Genomic DNA, 20,952 nt, shown 5'->3' with positions numbered 1-20,952 from the left:
AAGAAGTTAAGATGCTTCAAGGATATGATTACACAGCATGAGATGTTAGCACCAATTTCTGAAACTGAGTCTTATGAATCCAGAACCAAAGAACCATAACCATGGACACATGATGGAATTCCTGGCATCTGGAAATAACTGTATATTAACCATACCAAATTATCTTTGGCACTCAAAAAATTATATTCCTTACTTCACAAATGTTATTTAAATGCCACACAAGGTGGAGTGACCGACTTCAACGAAGAAAGCTTTGTGTATATTTCAAATATGAGTCATTTTACTTCACCGAACTCTTAAGAACCCAAGTTGAGTGGCTGCCTTCCTTTCCTTACCACAAATCAAAAAACATAAAAATACACTTTAAAAGGCTAAATAATTTACAAATACACTTAAATTAAAAAGGGTTATGCTCTTAACTTGTAATTTAATACAACATTTAACCACTTTGGCTTTCAACATTAAGCTGTTAACCAACAAACTATTTATTTACTCCCACTAATAACTCATAATTCTACTCATAATTGTTTTTCCTACAAATTATTGTTCAAGCATTTCAAAGTCATTCATTCATAATTACACAATCCTAGAGAACTATCTTACCAAATAGGCATGGAGAGAAAGAAAATAATCTTTGTGGGTTAACACACTTTAAAATAACTAATTGCCCTATGTTTATTTTGTAGGACCTCAATCTTTACTCCAAATGAATAACTGCCGATTCACTTAGGAGGGAGGGAAGAATAATATTTCATTGAAATAATATTTACATCAGAATAGAAATATAAAGGCACTCATAAAAAACTAGAAATATTTTTCTCAAATATATGCAAATTTTTCTCCCTTATTTCTGCATACAGTTTCACCATCCTCCATAGCAAAACAATGAAAGCTATTTTTTCTTTTGTGTAGAGAAACATCTGTCAAGCACTGGGAAGACAGACATAAAGAAAACACAGTCCCTGTCCTCCAGTAGAGGAAGTAAACAGACAAAAGTCACAAATATACCATGCAAAGACAGAGAGACACTCAGGATCTGCTGGTGCACAGACATGGAGCACCTCATTTGCACAGAAGGGGTTGTTGTTTCCTGAAATGATGCTCAGAAGAGGTGATAACTGAGTTGGGTGTTGTCAGATAATCCATAGTGGGCCAGGTGACAAAATCAGCAGAGCACTCTAGGCAAAGGCAATGGTGTGTACAATGATGCAGGACAATATGAGACATTCGAATAACTATTATGTATGTGGCATGGCCCGACTGAAAGTATGTGGAAGGGATGGTGACCAGACAAGAGTCAGTGAGGGTGCACCTAGAAAGATGAGCAGAAGCTCTTCGGAAAGGGCTTTGCAGGCTCTCCCAAAGAACTAAGAGTTTATCCCAAATGTGATTTGGAAACCACCAAAGGAATATGTGAGATGATAACTAAGAAATTATACTGTTGTGAGACTAGCGATATTTCAAGCCCATGAGTACATATATAAAACTAAGGGAAAGAATCCTTAGTGAGAAAATGTATTGACTGCAGATTGGAGAGAATCTGAGTCAAGTCTTAAGATGGGAAAGAGCCAGCTTTGGGGGGAAGAGGGAGCTTATTGTGTTCTAGCAAATAAATAGAGATCAAAGTGTCTGTAGCAAGATGAATGAGATAGCATGGTGTGACAAAACTGGAGGATTTTATTGGCCTGTTTTAACAGACTTAATCTTATTTAAAATAGTTACATGATCAAATTTATGTTTTAAAGGTCACCCTGGATGTTGTGTGAAAAATAGATTGCAAGAAAGTGAATGAAAGTAAAAAGTCTATGTAGAAGGCTAATGCAGTAGTTCAGACAAGAAGTTTTGGAAGTTTGAAAAAGAGTTAAGCAGTGGATCCAGAGAGATGTGTAAAAAGATTAGATTTCTTTTGGCAGATCTAAGGTAAGGGAGATGCCAATGATGCCTCACAGATCCATAGCTAAAGCAAGCTGATACATAAACAGAAATAGATGGGGAAGAATTTAATGAATCCATTCAATAAATATTTATTGAGCACCAATTATGTGTCATGTGCCATGTGCTATTCTAGGTATTGGCAATACAGTAGTGAGCAAAACAGTAAAAAATCACTGCTTTCATGTAGTTTATAATCCAGGAGCATTCAGCTTCAGACATAGTAAACTTTAGATGAAAATTTAAAACAGATTACATTTTAGATATTAGAGAGAATATCCAAGTGAAAAGATAAATGTGGAGCTCAGATGAGAGGTCTGAGGCTAGATATATAAATATATAAGGAGAGGTTACTCCATGGGAATGGGTGGGATTACTGGGGGAAAAGCACACAGTTATAAATGAACAGTACTGGAAACCAAGCTCATGAGAACATGGTCATTTGAAGATTGTATAGATGAGGAGAAACCTCAGAGGAGCAGAAGGAAGAAAACCAAAAGATGAAAATACACACTTATCCATATTTAAACAAAAGAATGCAGTAGAAAGAAAATCTTATCCCACCATCCAACTGTTTGGAGACTCACTCCTCCTCACCTTCTTATTCCTTTTCGTTATTGTTACAGTCTGCGCACTCCATTCAGCATTTCTTGCACTTGAGCCCTGCTCCTAATTGTTTATTCCATCCTTCTGCCAATAGAAGGTAAGGTGCACAGTAGCAGAATATAAGCTTTGAGGAGAAAGAGATGGAGAGAAAATCCTGTCCTTCTACTATTTTTCATTTCTCTTTTTCTTCTGCCAGCACCTGGCCCAGATCCTGTGGTCATATACTATCTCTAACAACAGTAGGAGATGATAAGCAACCAGAGGAATTATAGGTTGCCTACTGCTGATTACCCCGCCTTGCATCTAAGCCGAGTCTCTCTGTTCCCAGAGCCCGCACTGTGCCAGAGCCTACTTCCAGGCCACAAAAGCCACCTGCAGTGTAGAGGTACTGGGGACTTTTCTGTTACTAGTACTCAATAAAAAATGAACTGAGATAGTAGAAATCAAATGAAAAGAAACGTGTCCCTGCCATCTTATGTTGGAAATGAACCTGCTCCACCATACAATTAGTCTAATACTCAGTGGTCAGCTGCTTTACTCCCATTAGCATTATACAGCTAGGAGACTTAGGTGAAATAGACTTTTGAGGGCTCACTTAGGTCCTTAACCCACAAGGTTTATCAGCATTTCTTTGAGAAAAAAAATGTATTTCAAGTTCCAAACAACCGACTTACAAAGGAATTCTTTGAACCCAAACCATTTGTGAATTGGAGGCGATCTAATTTACTGTACTTCAGAAGAGAGACTGTGACATTAGCATTAATATAAGACTATCTGGCAGACCAAAGAGATGGAACAGAATGGGGGCATTTTTCACATACCATTTCCCTCTACCCTTGAGAACCACTTGCTGTGAAAGCTCCCTTGGATGAAATGAAAACCTGGCGGGGGAATCCTGCATGAGCTTGACTCTGTGTGTGTACCGTGAGCCTTCTGCATCATTACTGGTTAATCTCTGGTGGTACTGACTGAGCAGGGAACATGCGCCTGCAGGAAGGAAAAGGCACACCAGGGCAATCCTCTAAAAGTGCAGATCAGCTGGTTGCAGTCACAGTTGATCAGCAAAGATTTTTACAAAGGAATTGGGCACAAAGTCTGTTTCCAATGCTGAGGAGTTTACCATTCTTTTGGCATAAAGATTTAGACAGAGGCTGACCAAGGTTATTTGGGTGGTGCAATGAGCCACACTTTGATTGAAGGCTTTTTCTAGAAGTAAGGCTAACTTTTGTTTCTACCCAATCTGAGCTTTACTGTTGCTACTGTGATTAAAGGTAAATGACTGAGAAGAATCAAAAGATAAAGCTCGAAATACCCAGGAAATAGTACATTGTAAGATAAATGAAACATTTGGAACACAGTTTCTAGCTCCTGTGGGGATTTTAGGCCAATTCAACAAATGTCATTCTTAGGCCCTAGAGAACTGTAGTGGGAAGTGCTTTCCTTAGAGTACAAAACCCACTTGGTCAGAGCTGAAGGCTTCTACAGAATGCCTTTAACACTCACTTCTATTCATCATCCAAAAAGTTTGTAAAAATTAGTTATATTCCTGATCAGATGATCATTTTGATAATCATTGGTGTGATTTATGTTTTAGAGTGGAGGTGACTTGTGAGGAGAGAAAGGGCTAAGGTTTAATAACATAATTTCTTTTTCGAAAAGCAATAAACATATAATGTTTAAAATAAAAATATAGAGAAGTAAAAAGGCAACAATAAAAGCATCCACAATCTTAATAATAAAATACATGAAAATGTCTTTCCTGTTCTTTTTCCTATGTTCATATGTTGAAAAATTTCATATATAAACAAAAATGCTACAATTCTATATATACTATTTTTGGAAATCCTCTTTACTTAATATAGTAGGAACATCTTTCGACTATATTATATATTATTTAACATCATGATAGTATTGCAATATCCCATTTTAAATGTATATTTTATATACTAATCGCTTACTTATTAATATTCAGTTTTTCCTCAATATTTTGCTCTCATAAAGAATGCAGATGTAAAAATATTTGAGCATAATTAGTATGCATACTCATGATCATCTCCTTAGAATAAATTCCTAAAAGTGTCATTGCTATATCAAGGCATATACCTACTTTTAAGTCTTTTGATATAGTTACCAAATTTTCTAACAGAATGACTGCATATACTTCTGCACACACTAGCAACATATTTTAGTGCCATTTCCTCAGACTTTCTGCTATTTTATTTTTAGTCTTGGCCAATTTGATTGTTAAGAAAAAAATCACTTTTGTTTTAATTTGCACTTCATTGATTCCTAATGAGGAAAAGGTAGGAGAAAACTCATAAAAATAAAAAGAATTCCTCTCTGTGAACACAGAATAAACCTAAGCCCTCTCCACATGCATTCATATTGACTAGCAATTTGCATTAATTATGCTGATATGTCTACACACACTCTTTGCAAGATTTTTGTTTTAAAAAGTTCTTTATTTATAAAAGACATTAATCTGTATCTGTATCAAATAAGAATGCAGCGTATGATAACAATAACATTTAAAATTCCCAAGGAAATTCTGTATTAGTTTCCTATTGCCACTGTAATAAATTATCACACAATTAGTGTCTTAAAACAACACAAACATATTATGTTATCGTTCTGAAGGTTAGAATTCCAAAATTGGTTTCACTAGGCTAAAATCACAATGTTGGCAGAGCTGCATCCTTCTGAAGGCTCTCAGAGGAAAATCCATTTCCTTGCCTTTTTTATCTTTTAGCAGCCTACGTATTCCTTGGCCTGTGGCTCGTGGGCCTCCTCCATCTCCAAAATGCATCACTCCTATATCTGCTTCCTTCAAAACTCCTCTTACTGACTCCTCATGCATCTCTCTGATAAGGACTGATGTGAGATTGAGTCTACCTAGATAATCCAGGATAATCTCCCCATTTCAATATCTTTAATTTAATCACAAATGCAAAGTCCCTTTTGCCAAATAAGGTAACTTTCATGGGCTCTAGGAATTGAGATATGAACATATTTGGGGGCCATTTTCCGGCTTACCACAATTACATTGTTGAATAAGTAGTGTTGAGAAAACTGACTAGCCGTTTGAAAAAAAGTAGATAACTGACTTATACACTATATCAAAATAAATTCTAGAAGGATTAAAGTAGAGGTTGGCAAAGTTTTTCTGTAAAGAGCTGGATAGGAAATAGTTTGGGGTTTGCATGCCAGGTGGTCTCTGTGGCAGCTACTCATCTCTCCATGGTAGCTGGAAGCAGCCATTGACAACAGCATAGATACTATCTAAACAAATGATCAGGGCTGTGCTTCAATAAAATTTTGTTTACAGAAATGGGCAATGGGCCAGATTTGGCCCAGGGGTCATAGTTTACTGACCCTGGATTAAAGACATTAATATGAAATTTGATAAAAGAGAGAAATAATAAAAATACCAGGAAACAAGTATGTAAATTTATATATAGTTTTTGTATGGGAAAGTGTTTTCTAAATGTGAAATCAAAGGAAGAAACAACAAAGGAAAGTATTTGTATATTTGCCTTCACAGAGATCAGAAAATGCCATCAAAATACAAAAGGCAAATAGCAAACTGGGAAAGAAACAGGCCCTTGGTGCCCCATCAAGAATGTTACAAAAGGAGCCATAAAGAATAAAGCTCCACTTGGGATCCAAAAATAACCGTTCCAGAAACCTGAAAGGAATATCTTCTCTTTATCTTTCTGCCACAAGTGAACACTAGTTATGCGTATACAAAATGGAAGCAAGCCCGTGAGTGTATTAAATCTATGAAAAGGATGGAATGAATCTTAGTTACCTCCCCTTTTGGGCCCCATTCTCATCATCTATAAGATGAAAGTAATAATCCCAGTCTTTCCTACTTCACAGAGTTATTGTGAGTTACGTGACAGGAAAGAATGGGAAGCAGCTTTGAAAATTATAAAGTGCCAGGATCTAGGTAAAATTCAATTTTAACAAATACTGACTATAATACCTAATTCAATGATACTCTTTCTCCATGACCAAGCTGAAAGCAATGCTACTTCTTTGATGATACATATGGAAGAATTCTCTTTGAAGGAAAAAGCACAAGTTCCTACCTATGTAGCATTCCATTTATTTAACAAAGTTGAATTTCTTTCAGTACTCAAAAGTGTAAAATCTAGACTATATTAACCATTTAATAAACTAAAAGAAGGTTACCAAGACCCGGAGCATCACAGGGTGGTGGGAGCGGGGAGTAGAATACAAGGCCTGAGGTATAGGCAGGGACCTACTTCGGAGCGGGCATTATAATCATGTTAGCAATCTTGGACTTTATTCTAGGAACAGTGGGAAGCCACTGAAGAATTTTGAGCAACAGCATGATATGAACAGATCTGTGTTTTTAAAAGATCATCTTAGCTCCAAGGTAAAGAATGAGTCAGAGAAGAACAAAAATGACAACTAAAAGACAAATAGAAAACTTAAACAATAGTCCAGGCACAAGCTGACAATATCATAAACTAAGATGATAATAATGGAGATAAAGAGTAGTAAATGGGCTCATGAGTTATCTAAGAATTAAAATCAAGACTTGGCGATGCACACAACACAGGGAACAATAGAGAAGAGGATATTAAAAATGACAATCAGGTTTCCAGCTAACAGATTTACTGGAAAATAATACACACCATCCTATACTTAGAATAATAATGAGGCAGATTAATCAAATCAAAATTATAGGCATATTATAATAACATGACAATAACTAACATTCATTGAGCGGTTGCTCTGTGCCCATCATTGTGCTAAGTTCTTTACATGTTTTATTTTATTTAAACAGCATAATAACTTCATAAGAAATATTTTAGAATCAGCTCCATTTTGTAAATATGAAAACTAAAATACTGATTAGTTGGCTTTTTCAAGGTCCACCAGCTAGTTAGCAGTAGAAATGGTATTCAGCCCTAAGCAGCCTACTTCCTTGCACATTCAAGCAGAAGAAGAGAGATTGAGTGCTCCATGACTGATCATGGTTGAGTTCAACTAGAGAAGATGCAGAATATGAACCAAGATCCTCATGTCCCAGCAGGAGAAAGTAAACCACAGAAATCTTGAGAGGAAGAGGTGGATCTTGGAGCTTGTTATTCCCCCTTGGGAAGCTTTGTGTCAAGACAAGAAACTTGATATCTTAATGGCTTATGTGTCCAATATGATACAGAGTCAGTTATAGAAAATAGGATCTACTTTAATTACTGTGATAGTTAATTTTATGTGTCACATTTCCTGGGCTACGTGATACATACACATTGGCCAAACATTATTCTAGGTGTGTCTGTGAAGGCGATTCTGAAGGAGATTAATTTTAGAATCTATAGGTCGAGTAAAGCAGATTGCCCTTCCTGGGTTGGCTGGAACTCCTACAATCTATTGAAGATCTGAAAAGAACAAAAAGCTGAGTATGAGGGAACTCCTGCCTGAACTACTTCCCTGGTCATAACAGCAGGTTCAGTAATGAGCTTTATTACTCAAACAGGGCTAAAGTTAATCCTGAGGATTTTGCTCAAACTTTTAATTTAGTTATTCACACAACAAATATTTCTTAAAAGCTTACTATGAGTCCAGGCTCTGTTATAGGAAATAGGGATGTTGTAAATGAAAAACAAAAACAAAAAAAAAAACAGGAAAGTCTGCCCTCATAACGTGCACATTCTACTGGAAGAGACACTGGAATATGTTCAGCAAATACAATAAATAAGCTGTATTTAATACGTTAGTGTTAAAGATTAAAGGGGATAAAACAAAGAAGGGATATGAAATGTTAATGGAAGGAATCCTGAAATTTGCTCAAACATGAAATAGCCATTGGAAAAGAGTCACTCTTTCATTGGAGCTGTAGGGACCCATTTCTGCCTTCATAAGGAGAGAGCTTGATTGCAAATGAAGCCATTTCTTTGTCTTCTTATTGAAAGCAACAAAAGAACAAACAAGACAAACAAACACATGAAAACTCATAGACACAGATAACAGTATGGTGGTTACCAGAGGGAAAGGAGGTAGGAGAGAGGCAGAAGTGGGTAAAGAAGGTCAAACATGTGGTGACAGAAGGAGATTTGACTTAGGGTGATGAACACACAATGCAATATACAAATGATATATTATTACATTGTATACTTGAAACCTATATAATTTTATTAACCAATGTCACCCTAATAAACGTAATAAAATTAAAAAATAAAGGAAAACAAAGCCAAGTCAGGGGAAAGTAGAACCAAGAGTTGCATAGAAACGAAGTCCTAATGACTTCATTGGAGCACTTGCACTCAGTTGTGCTGAAAGTTTTCAGTTATGTGAGGCAACAAATGCCCTTATTTTTGTTTGAATTGAGTTTTCTGTCACTCGCAACTAAAAAAGATCTAATGAATGCTAACACTTTCAGGTATATATAGAAACTTAAAGTATCTCACAATGTGTTTCTAAGTAGGGTTCCTGCTATACTTGGATTATTGAATAGTTAGAACTCATTTCTAATTAGCAGTATACATTTACACATAAACACCTCAAAATCCTAAAGACCTTAAAAACAGTATGTTCACCTTTAACGTGTGTAAACAATTTCATGAAGTATGTTTTATACTCTTCATCTAAGAAACTCTTTCTTATAGGTTGTTCCAAGGTCACTCTTGTCCAGATTAAGTAATTACAAATTCTAATTTATCTCAGTTAAAAATCAGTGAGATTTTACCAGATATGTTTCTGCCATTGTTCATAGAAGAGTTGTATTTTAGACTTTTTTAAAGCATTATTAGAAGAGAGAAAATGTCTACTTTACTTTTTGTTGGTAGTATTGGATATATTTGGAGGGACATGTAGTTAAAGACTGATTCTCTTCTGCTCTGATTCGAGAACCATTCACCCAGTCACTTGTCATCCTACCATGCTGAAGCTTCCGAATACACTAGAACCACATTCACGAGTGTTAACTTGACTGCTCGATTATAATCTGCCACAATATGCCAGCTGACCGGAAACCCAATGCTGTACTGAAATTCGTTTAAGATTATAGAAAGCAATGAATAGGTTTTGAATTTTCCCAACCTTTCTTTCTCCATTTCTCTCCACAATTTGATCTTACTTCCTTCCCACTCGTAAATCAAAATAAAACAAAACACAGCAAAACAGACACAAACAAAAGAAAAGAAAAAAATCAACAGTTGCTCTCCCTTTCATTTGCTTCACATGTGAAAGTATCCCTTTAGCATACACTGTCACATGTGTAGCAAATTGGTAAGCAGGACTTCTCCTTCCCCCAAACCAACAAAGAGGAAGGACCCAAGCAGGGGTCAAGGGAATGATTAGCACCCCACATTGTAAGTGAGTCATGAATAGTTAGGAGGAGACATTTCCTTGAGCTTATTAAAAAAGAGCTAATCTAACTCTGCCATCTGTGCCATCCCTGGATAGACTCTACCACAGGCTATATGAACAACAGAGAGGAAATTCAAAGGAATTCTCAGAAATGTGGGTGAATCATTAGCCTAGGTGACCCAGCCATGGTCTTTTTTTCTCCTTCCTATAGAGGGAAATCTGAGGGTACTTCTCTCTACCTGAACAAAGAAAAAGGGCTTCAAAAGTACCACTCACAGAGTTGCCTACAAGAAGGGGAGACTGGCTTCTTTCTCCTAGGTCGGATGTCTGCATACGTAAGATATTTGCTAGGCTGCCCATGCCTACCTGAGAAGGAGCAAGGAGAATTAGAGAGAGAGCAGGGCAGAAAAAGGGTTTATGAGTACAACATTTTGGGCATGAAAAGATTTGTACATTTCCTCTGGATCAAGTAGATTCTAGGGAAGGCAGCTTGGCCTGAGCTAATCTCCTAGTACTCTGCTCAAAATGGGACCTAAGGTAGAAGCTAAGGGGACTGCAAACCCAGATGGATCTTCCACACTGGGAAATGGGGAAGGTATCCTACAGGGCTCCAATGATGTCACGCAGGAATCTTCGAAGAGAGAATCGACAGTCAGCCAGTATTATCCAGAGAGGCAGCAACCCCCAGCAGAGGATACAACTGCACAGTTCAATAAAAAGCTGTTGACCTTCTTGCCTCAACTCTTCTACCTGCCCCAACACCGAGAGAATATAAAATAAAAGGATGGGAGGAAGAGTGAAGGAATGGCATTGCCTCTGCCATTGCCAGTGCTTCTGGATGGAGTCTTGATGATGAGTTTTAAACTGGATGAATTAGGACTGGCCTTTTTTATATCTAACATAGACTGCAAAGCTATGATGCCTAAAGTGTTGCTAAAGGACAGGGGGAAAATGCTCCATCAGAATATGGATTAAGATTGTCATTAGAAAGAGCAAGAGAAGGAAAGAACTGAGATGAACTACAAAAACAGCCAAAAAAGAATTAACAAAATAGCAATAACTACATACCTATCGATAGTTATTCTAAATATAAATGAACTAAATTCTCTAATCAAAAGACAGAGAGGGGCTGAAAGGATTTTTTTTTTTAAATGATGCGTCTATTTGCAGCCTAAAGAGACTGACTTTAAATGTAAAGACATGATGACTGAACAGAATGGGAAGGAAAAAGATATTCCAGGCACATGGAAACCAAAAGAAAGCTGGAGTAGTTATACTTAGACAAAATGACTTTTTACAAAAATATACTGCAATAAGAGACAAATATGGATATTACATAATGATAAAAGGCTCAATCCAATAAGAAGATATTACATTAGTAAATATTTTGCAACCAACATAGGAGAACCTAAATCTATGAAGCAAATATTAATGAATGTAATGGGAAAAATAGACAGCAATTACAATAATAGTAGAGACTGTAATATGAAAAAAAAGTGATTAGAGAAAATTAAGTCTGTTCTGAGTCGGATTTCTGTCTAGAAGGTTTGAGTCTCTCAAACATCCCTAAAAATGTACTTCTTCCATTTGCATAGCCCTATAACCAATTCACAAACCACATCAGCTCAAGTTTTCCATAAAATTCCAAGGAATATTTTATTGTGAAAAATACTAGGCAAAGGCAAAGAACCTCTTCAATAATGAGGAAATGCAAGATTCCTGAAAACGAAGAAGAAAAATTATAGCATATATTAGAAACTTAGATGCTATAAGATCCTGGGACAATAAAATATTAAACTTTGGTTAACATTGAGAGGGAATGTCCAATCAAAGCAAAAGTTTTCGACCATTCTTTCTTTTGATAAACAGCTCTCAAAACAAACACTCATCACACATATACACAAGCACACCACAGCTCCATCCTGGCCTCCCTGGTCAAGGTGAAGTTGCATCTTTTCACAGGGACTTGTCTCCCTAGCCTGAAAGTTTGGTAAAGTGACTGGAGCTGGAACAATCACAGTCCCCTATCTCCCTAAAAACCATGTATAGTCCTAAGCCTGATAGGTAAATCAACCTGGACTTTGTGAGGCTTTTCCTGGTTATTTTTGGAACTAATGATAGAATACAGAGTTCTGTTTTTTGATAGTGGAAAATCAAAGTCCACGTGAAACCAGAAAATTCAGTGGCCATGTGGAAGAAGCCACTAAGTAGGAGCACGTGAAGCCAATGCATACAGAAGAGACCCAGAGGTAAGCGATTGAGAGTAAGTCCTGATGGTATTTGGAACCCTGGAGGAGTTATGCCCAAAGCCAGTTGCCTTCCTGCCCATCCTACAGTTTGAGCAAGATCTACAAGTATTTTGTTTTGCCTAAGTTTGTTTGTATTGGGTTCTGATCCCTTTAAAACTAAATGATTTAAGAAAAGTAAAGCCACATCTAAAAATGTCATGCCACAGCTATGGTTTATATTTCAGCCTGAAGGAGCGAGAGGCAGAAGGAAAGGAAGACTCATAGTCTAGAAAAAAATAGAGAAAGGGCAGAGGCAAGAAGAGATGTTACGGATATAGAGGAGACAGGACTGGAAATGATTGATCAGGTGACAAAAGAGCAGAGATCTGGAAATATATCGTCGGATACAGAGGCACTGTTATAAGATGAAAATGGGCTCTGGAAATTTTCATCCCACATCAAAGAAGAGATGATAGGAAATGTCTCCAAGCTCCATCACTCTTGGGGAAATAAGGAATCACACAAAGAGAGACATTGAACTCTTCACTGCATCTTACACGCTGCAGTTGAAAAAATGAACTAGGAGAGCTGTTTTTAATCACTATTTTAACAATGGAACTCTTTCTTCTAATAAAATATTATATTGAATGCAAATACAGAGTAGAGATAAAATAAATTGATTACTTGAGCAATTTAAACCTTTACTGCTTGATCTTCAAATACTTCATTGTTTGTAGAATCCCTGAAACTCCCCTGGAAACATCTGAATTTTGTGGAGCACAGCATGGAAACCACTGACCAGGAACACTCTCGTGCACATGGGAATATCCTACTCCACGCACATGACACTGTGCTTCAAGACAGCCTGGTACTCTTTGGCAACTACGATAATGGTGCCTGTGTACAGTACTTATAAAAAGCATGAAATCCAAATATGGGTAGTTATTACTTTTAGAAGGAAAACAAACCAATTTAAACTTACTTCTTTAGACTACTTTTTTCTTATATATTCCTACCAAATTCTTATGTTCATAACAATTCCTCCAACATGCTGCCACAAACTAGCTTTTCTCAGAAACTTCCATTTATATTTATTGCCTATATCTTGTAATTTCTTGAAAAGGACAAAGACAGAAGTCCATTCAAGGCCAAAAGCCTGCTTTTTCTACTAAGAAAGTGTCAGCCAAATTTCTCAGGGAGGAACTAGAAATGAAGTGAGAGACATTGATAAATTTCCATGCTGAACAATCAATAAAAGCCCCACCATTCTGTTCAGACTCCCACTGTGGAAGCAAGGGCCGTAATTACATTGTCAAAAATTCAAGTTGCCCAGGCTGACAGCAACCCCCTTGAAAAGTGACATGTGATTGGCACTCGGTTTGGGGTGGTGAACCCGGATTGGCAGACAGAGTGGAGAAAGCAAAAGGCAAGAGTGAAATTTCGTTATTGACTACAACCACCCAACCCCAGATTGCCCCTCTGGAGAGATCCTACAACCCTTTAGTCATATTAACTATCGAAGTGAGCAGCTGACAGAACTTACCATCTGAATTCCACCCGAGATTCAGAATATGCCTTGCCCCAATTTACTCCCAAACCCAGAGAAAAAGAAAGAGAAAGAGAAAGACAGCACAGCCTGTGGGTGTCTGTTCATGCAGGGATAGGGGGGTGTGTGTGCATGTGTGAATGTATGTTAATGCATGAGAATTTTTCTACATTAAAAGAAAAACATTAAACGTGCTTTCAACTCTATCTTTCCTCGTGACAACTAAACTGCAAAGCCTGTTTGCTTAGTGATTTTAATCTATGATAAAAATCAGCCATAGCAGAAGGGTTACAGGGGGCAGCAGCGAAGAGTGATATGGGAGGGAGAAGGTGAGGAAAGCTATATTATGACAGGCAGACCCATTTGTGTGATTCTCTATGACCTGAGCTGGAGTTAAATTAGTGTCTCTCACTCAGTCCTCTTATTACTGCACTACTGAATACAATGCCTACAAAAGGCATCATTGGCTGGGCAGCGTTCTCCTTCTGGCTAATCCGGGGTGCATGAACATGATTTTCAAGAAGACTTTATTGAGCCATGCCCAGAAATGGTGATTATTCACTACTGAGAAGCAACTGTACTATGAGAGATTACAATCAAAAGGTGTTCACTAGATGGCAGGAACAGAACAGAAGGTGCCTCGGAATGTTGCTACCTCATGATCGCTAAAGTTAAACTCTCTCTTGCTCTGATGAAAAGAGGTAGATAAGAAAATTAATAAAGAAAAAGAAAATGAGATGATTGGCACCGGGTATTCAGTGCTTTGGGAGGAAAAAAAGAAGAATATAATCAAAACAGCCATAACTAACACTATTTGAGTGTTACCGCATACCAACTACTTTGGAGCAGTTCACAAGTAGTAAGTCTATGAGGTGGATATTGTGTTCTCCTGGTTTATAGAGATTAATTTGTCCAAGGTCCTAGCTGATAAGCCACAGAACTGCACTGATTTGTGATTCTAAAACTATTAACCACTAAAAACAGTATTTCTCCAATTATAGTCAGTGGGCTACCTAAATCAAATCACATGAGGGTCCCATTGAAATGCACATTTCTAGGTCTACCTAAGGCCCACCAAGTCAGACTCTGGAGGTGAGGCCCAGAAAGATGCATCGTAAAAATCTCCTTGAGAAAAGTCTTCTAAACATTAAAGTTGGTAAATCTCCTCACTACATCATCCTGGAAGCTGAGTGAAAACTGGGTCATTAGGGGCTTTCTGGGCACAAAGCAGTGAATCAAGTTGCTCACTGTTTTGCATACTTGACAGCAGAAGAAAATTAGTTTTTCCCTAAAGCCCCAGTGTCACCAGACCCACCTCTGGCCTTGGGAAGAGGCCAGTGAAATTATGTAACGATTTTAACCATGATATACCACCATGCCTGAGGGATAATCAGTTTGAGACCTCAGGTGGTGAGGGAGTGAGGTGAAGAGGGAATATTGATGAGCCTCAGGCTGTTTCTGGGTTCTCTGACAGAGACAGAAGAAGGGAGTCCCTTTCATCCAGTGGCTAAGCTCTTTTTCATCTATTTTTTCCAAATGAGTGAAATGCAGCAGTATCATGTCAGAGAGGAAAATAGCTTGATTTTACCTGTGTTCAATGTACAAGCTCTGTGATTAAGAAGAGATCCTCATCACCCTAGTATGGGTAGGGCCTTGGAGAAATGGGGAAAACAGTTGTTGATGACAGCCTAACTCTGGGAATACAGGGAAGGAGAGGAGGAGGAGGAGAAAGAAGGAGAAAGAGATGGGGAGGGATACTGGTAAAGGATTAAGGGGAGGAGAAAAGATGAAAATAAGGAGAGCAGAGAGAGAAGAGAGAGAAAATAAGGAGAGCAGAGAGAGAAGGGCTAAAGTAGCAAAATTTCTTTTCAATCTTCAAAATTCTCAAAACATGTTAAAAGCATGCACTTTGCTATGATTGCCCTGTATCAATTGTAAGCAATGATGTTTGGGATTTTTTTAACTTTATCCCTCTTTAATCGCAGGTTTAAGAACATGGGGTACATTTAAAATATAGGCATAAAAAGGTATAATAGATCATGAGAATGAAAGTTTTTGCTCTTCATTTGAATTTCGATTTCTAGCAAGAGTTTTGCCATCTGCATCATATAGGACAGTGACTCTCAAACCAGAGGGTATCTATGAAAGATCTGGGGTCCTTCGGATGGTCTAGGTACTGGTAGAAATATTGATATGTGCCCTCTTGTTCTCCAGCTATGTTTTTCAGTGATAAACAGCAAAACATTGGGTTAGTGGCCTAAATAGCTGTTGGACTAAAGCAAACATTTGAAGATTGTGGCTGATGTGTAAACAGAAAACCCTTGTAGATCCTGGGCTATAAGATTAATGTAAGTGCTTGCCGATGAAGATAGAAAAAAATAGTCCTCCTTAGAAATAGAACATAAGAATATTGTAGGTATTTTTTTTTTCTTTTTAGATGAGGCAACCCTTGGTTGACCTCACAGAATTGCAAGGACTTTGTCGGTTTACAATCATTATTTTTTTATTTGTTATGCCTACAGCACCTGATCTTCCTAGGTGGTCTCGCATCCAAGTACTAACCAGGCCCAACCCTGCTTAGCTTCCAAGATCAGATGGGGTCGGGATTGTTCAGGGTAGCATGGCCGTAGACTATTGTAGGTATTCTGAATTTCTCTCCAGATAGTTTTTAAACCTTATAAAATTTATCCCCAGTGCCTAGTACCCTGGCAAGTCCATAGTCAACACTTACTAAATACTTAACAAAAAGATCTTACTTACTCTCAAAGGAAGCCAAAAGAGGCAAAGAGTGCTTTTTTAGTAGACAATGATTGAGGCCCAGAGTTTGTAATAGACAGAGCCTTGATGGAACAAAATGGATTCCTCAGCATAGCTATATGCCCATGTCTAGAAATATTATTCTTATGCCAATATACTATTGTTATGCCAATATATTATTGTTATGCCAATATAAAAAATTCAATGTAGACAAGATCATGTTTTCTGGAGATTGGGCCACTATCTAAAGACCATATTTTTGATCTGCTTTTGGCTCATGTTGTATAACCGAAAATATACAAGTATCCACTAAAATATACTTAAAGCACATCATTTTATACTTACATTTTCTAGTTTGATATTAAAATTTTTCCTGGCACAATTAGTAATTCTTGATTCTCGAAGGAAATAAAAATGTCTATTTTTCAAGTTGGATGAAATGATCAGAAAGCAAATAAAATTGGAGCAGAAACACACTATCGCCTAATCTCTGTTTTTTCCCAGAAATCCATAAACACCCAGCCCTTCTGAAGCAGAAATCTAAGAGGAAATGTAATCGAACCTTTTGCACAGGAGGGGAACATAGATACAACAACAAAATGAAGTTGTCTCGATTTGGTTTGCAATGCCATCAGTGTATACAGCCATCAGAATATGCTAAGTAATCATATCAGTTGTTTTTTACTACATTATGCTGCAATTACAAACACAAATCTGTTTGTGGCTTATGACAACCAAAGTTTATTCCTCACTCACACACATCAGCTGCAGCAGTACATAAGCTGAAGCTATGCCCTGGTTGTCATTATTCAGGTTCCCGGGCTGAGGCAGCTGCCCCCACCTGGGACAGGTTGTTCTCAGAGAGAAAAGGGCAAAATGGGCAAAGCATTGCAATGGCTCTTAAAACTTCTACTTAAAACTTTCATTTTGTTTGTTCATTTGTTTTTTAGATTCCACATATAAGTGAAATCGCATAGTATTTGCCTATTTGCCTTGCAGTGAGTACATCATTTCCACTTGCATTCCATTGACCAAAACAAGTTAATAGTTAGGCCCACTTTCAGTTTTGAAACTCTCCAGGTTTACTCTTAGAAGGCATTGAAAGCCACCTGAAAGTGGAAAGAAGTATATAAACCTCTTACAGGAAAGGGAGCAAACAACCGAGAGCTATGGTGTACTCTGCCACAGGAATCATAACCATTAATAATTCTAATTTAAGGAAATAGTGCCCATACTCTAATTAACTTTGTTGCCTCAGCAACTGACAGACAAAGATTTTTAAATGTCCTTATTTCCCCACTGCCCGCACATTGGCTAGTTACAGCCCTACCTTATCTCTTCTGGTCAGTTGCCTCACTCACCATGCAAGGAAAGAGTTCCATTTCTCACAGCCAGGAACTTGACACCATATGGATAAAAGGGGGTAGAGCGGTAACTCCCATAGAGTGTGATCTCAGCTTTGCCTTGGAAGGGCTTGTCCTCGGATCCAATCTGGAGTTCTCCACCATCAGAAACAAGGATAGAGTGTGCCCTGAGCTCGATAGGTCCTGAATCCATGAAAATCAGCTTGCCTCCTAATGGCCAAAGAGAAGATTATCAGTCCCTGGAAGGACGAGCCTCACCTCATTCTGACGGTTCCAATGTGTGATAAAATCCTCTTTGTTTATGTACTTCTGCTGGAATATAGGCTTATTTTGTCTTTCTCTCTCTTCTAGAAGCATAACAGAGTAGATCAGACACCCAGGAGCAGAAGCTCTATATTACCGAGACAGCTTAGGTTTGTTATCACTATTCACTGCTGCTTTATTTATACTATTTTTAATGATGATAACCTAAATGTCTGGCAACTTAAGACTAGTTTAATAAGTCATGAGGTTACTCTTGTTACCTTTTAGCAGCAGATTAAAGCAGTATATAAAAATTAAGTTTAAAAAAACTGGGAAACAAGTGAACAGAAAATAGGAATAGAAGAAAATGTGTCAAAATTACGATAAGAATTATGGTAAAAGAAAGTGTTATTCAGGCTACCATCATGACATTTGTAGTGTTTTGCTGACCAACCTCCATTGTACTTTTGATAATAGCCTCTCATATCATTAAAGAATTGCTCTGGTCCATTGAATGGCGTTGAGAAGGACTGTGAATCTTAGTGTCTTATCCTACCATAGCCTGAGTCACATACCCAGTCTTCAAAGGGAAATCTAAAGCAAAAGAAAAGAAAACACTGGAAATGTTTACATGTCAGTAATTCTAGTGCTGGTACCTTGATGCACCTAAAAAGAGTTCCTGTTTCCGAGACTTCCCCCGCCCCGCCAAACCCCTCCAAAATGCCCTGATTGCTATCACTTCTATACCTAATTTTCCACTTTCCATCAGTTCTATAAGCTACTCGATACTTTCCTAATATGTTTTCTTTCTTTATTTATTCGTTATTTGTTATGATTCTTAATCTTCTTCCTCCCTTTTCTGCCAAAAACCCATCCCCTCCCTCTGGCAACTATTAGTTTACTCTCTGAATCTATGAGTTTGTTTCATTTTGTTTATTCATTTGTTTTTTAGATTCCACATATAAGTGAAATCGCATAGTATTTGCCTTTTTTAAAGAAAGTTGGTTTCTGTTATTTGCAATCAAATAACTTTAACTGATATAGACACTATATTGCTTTAATATTTGCATTTTCTATAACAAGAATATCATTTTATAATAAAATTATTTTATATTGTGAGAATAAATATTTAATATGTTAAAACATATTTTTTTATTTTATGCTTTTCTTTAAAAGGAATCAAAATATTTATATTTTATGCACAATTTTCTCAATATTGCCAAAATAATTAAAGTATCCTATGTATACAAATACTTTAACCTCAATGAGGTATTAAATCTACCTCCCTCCTATAAGTGGTTTACAAAAGCAGTAGACTAGATTCTTCTACCTTGTAACAAAGTGATCAGAGTCATGACTTTATATTGGAAACACCAGGGTCCTATTTTCTAAACCTGAAAGTAACTTCCCATCTCACTCTGAATAAAAGTCAAAGTCTTTACATTGGTCAACAAAAAGCCCCTCATGATGTGCAGCCCCACCTCCAGTATCCCTGCAACATCATCTTCTACAAGTCATTTTTTCACTCCTCTGCCCCAAACACTCTGGCCTGCCTGTTAGTTCTCAAACAGGCTCAGAGCCCATGCATGCGTTCTTCCTTTACCTGGAGCATTCTTCTATCAGATATCCATGTGGCTCACTCCCCTCTTGTTTCTATTCAAATGTCAGCATCTCACAGAGGCCTTCTTCTCCAATCTCTATAAAGTAGCATGTTCTGGCTCTTTACCCAGATATATTTTTCTCTTCATAACACTTAATATCAAATATATATATTTACATGTCTGTTGTCTGTCCTCCCCCAACTAGAATGCATGCTTCATGAAGATTCCTTTCCGCTTTATTCACTTCTATAGTCTCAGTGTCTAGAACAGTGACTGATAGATAATTGGCACTTAATATATAATTGTTGAGTAAATGATTATATCTGGTTTAAGTACCTAAATTTATTTCCTTGTGGACACACACACATATACACACTCATTCCCATTTTCTCTAAAAGGATGTTATTATACTTAATTTATAAGTCCCTATTTGTTTCAGTGAGCTAACAGTAGCCAAAGGATGTGGAAAGGGCAGGTGTCAGAAATGGCTCAAAAGGCAGATCCTGCTATAATCATGAGGTCTTGCTGAGGAGCATTTAAGAACAGAGACTCTTCATCTGCTAAATTCAGTCCGAAATACAATGTGCCAAATTATTGAGTTGGACTGTTGTTTTCCAGAAATCACAACCTGAAGTACTTAAATATGTACCGGAGGAATTAAAGGGAGAGCAGAATAAAGCTATGGTGCCTTCAGTCATTTTTCTTTATGCCCCATATAATGCAGAGATAGTGATCAATTAATATTTGACCCAATAGTCAAATGTGAAGGCCCCTTCTTCCTCCTGCTGTCTAACATTTCTCTTCAGCTTTCCTTGGCCCTTTCCACCAAGACTTCTAGCCTTCAATACTAAACCCCAAGCCAACTCTACCAGTAACTGTCACAGAATGTTTTCTTGGGCTTAACCTCTTAAAGAGCTCTTTCCTTTCAGTCACAATTTAGAACACACCCCATTGTGTATCCAATTTCTCTGCCTGTAAAATGTACATGGTAAAAGTTCTTCCCTCAGAGAATTATGGTGATATTTCTTGAAATTGTGCATGTAGGTCCCTGATCTCAGCTCAGACAACTATTAGACACTAATGCAACGGTGCCTGTCGCTATCATCACATCCATCTTCATTTCCCCCATTATTGCCATTACTGCTCTATTTCTACAGTGGCTCCATCACTTTAACACTTCTAGACCACATCCTTCCAACATCTCACTGTTGCTGGCACCACACTGCTTACTAGACTTCTAAAGGACCTTGTGAAAATTTTGACTTTATTTTTCCTTCCATTGTCATTATAATGATAAGAATAATCATTAGAAATGCAATAATGATAATGAATCT

General features: G+C 37.4%; 1 protein-coding gene and 1 pseudogene across 1 annotated transcript in view; both read right to left on the bottom strand.

Annotated features, from left to right (window-relative positions):
* The window catches only part of PKHD1 (PKHD1, fibrocystin/polyductin), a 413,647-nt gene that overhangs the window by 254,226 nt on the left and 138,469 nt on the right, over positions 1-20,952 (bottom strand). Inside the window, exon 37 of the mRNA XM_006926447.3 lies at positions 17,772-17,984. Coding sequence (XP_006926509.2) covers positions 17,772-17,984 — 213 coding nt within the window. The remainder of the gene's footprint in view (positions 1-17,771; positions 17,985-20,952) is intronic.
* Positions 16,167-16,285, bottom strand: LOC112474701 (annotated as a pseudogene).

This window comes from Pteropus alecto, unplaced genomic scaffold (assembly GCF_000325575.1).
Source record: "Pteropus alecto unplaced genomic scaffold, ASM32557v1 scaffold7, whole genome shotgun sequence".
NCBI classification, from domain to species: Eukaryota; Metazoa; Chordata; class Mammalia; order Chiroptera; family Pteropodidae; genus Pteropus; species Pteropus alecto.
The sequence above is the reverse complement of the archived record's forward strand: the minus strand, read 5'-3'. Positions and strand labels throughout refer to the sequence as shown.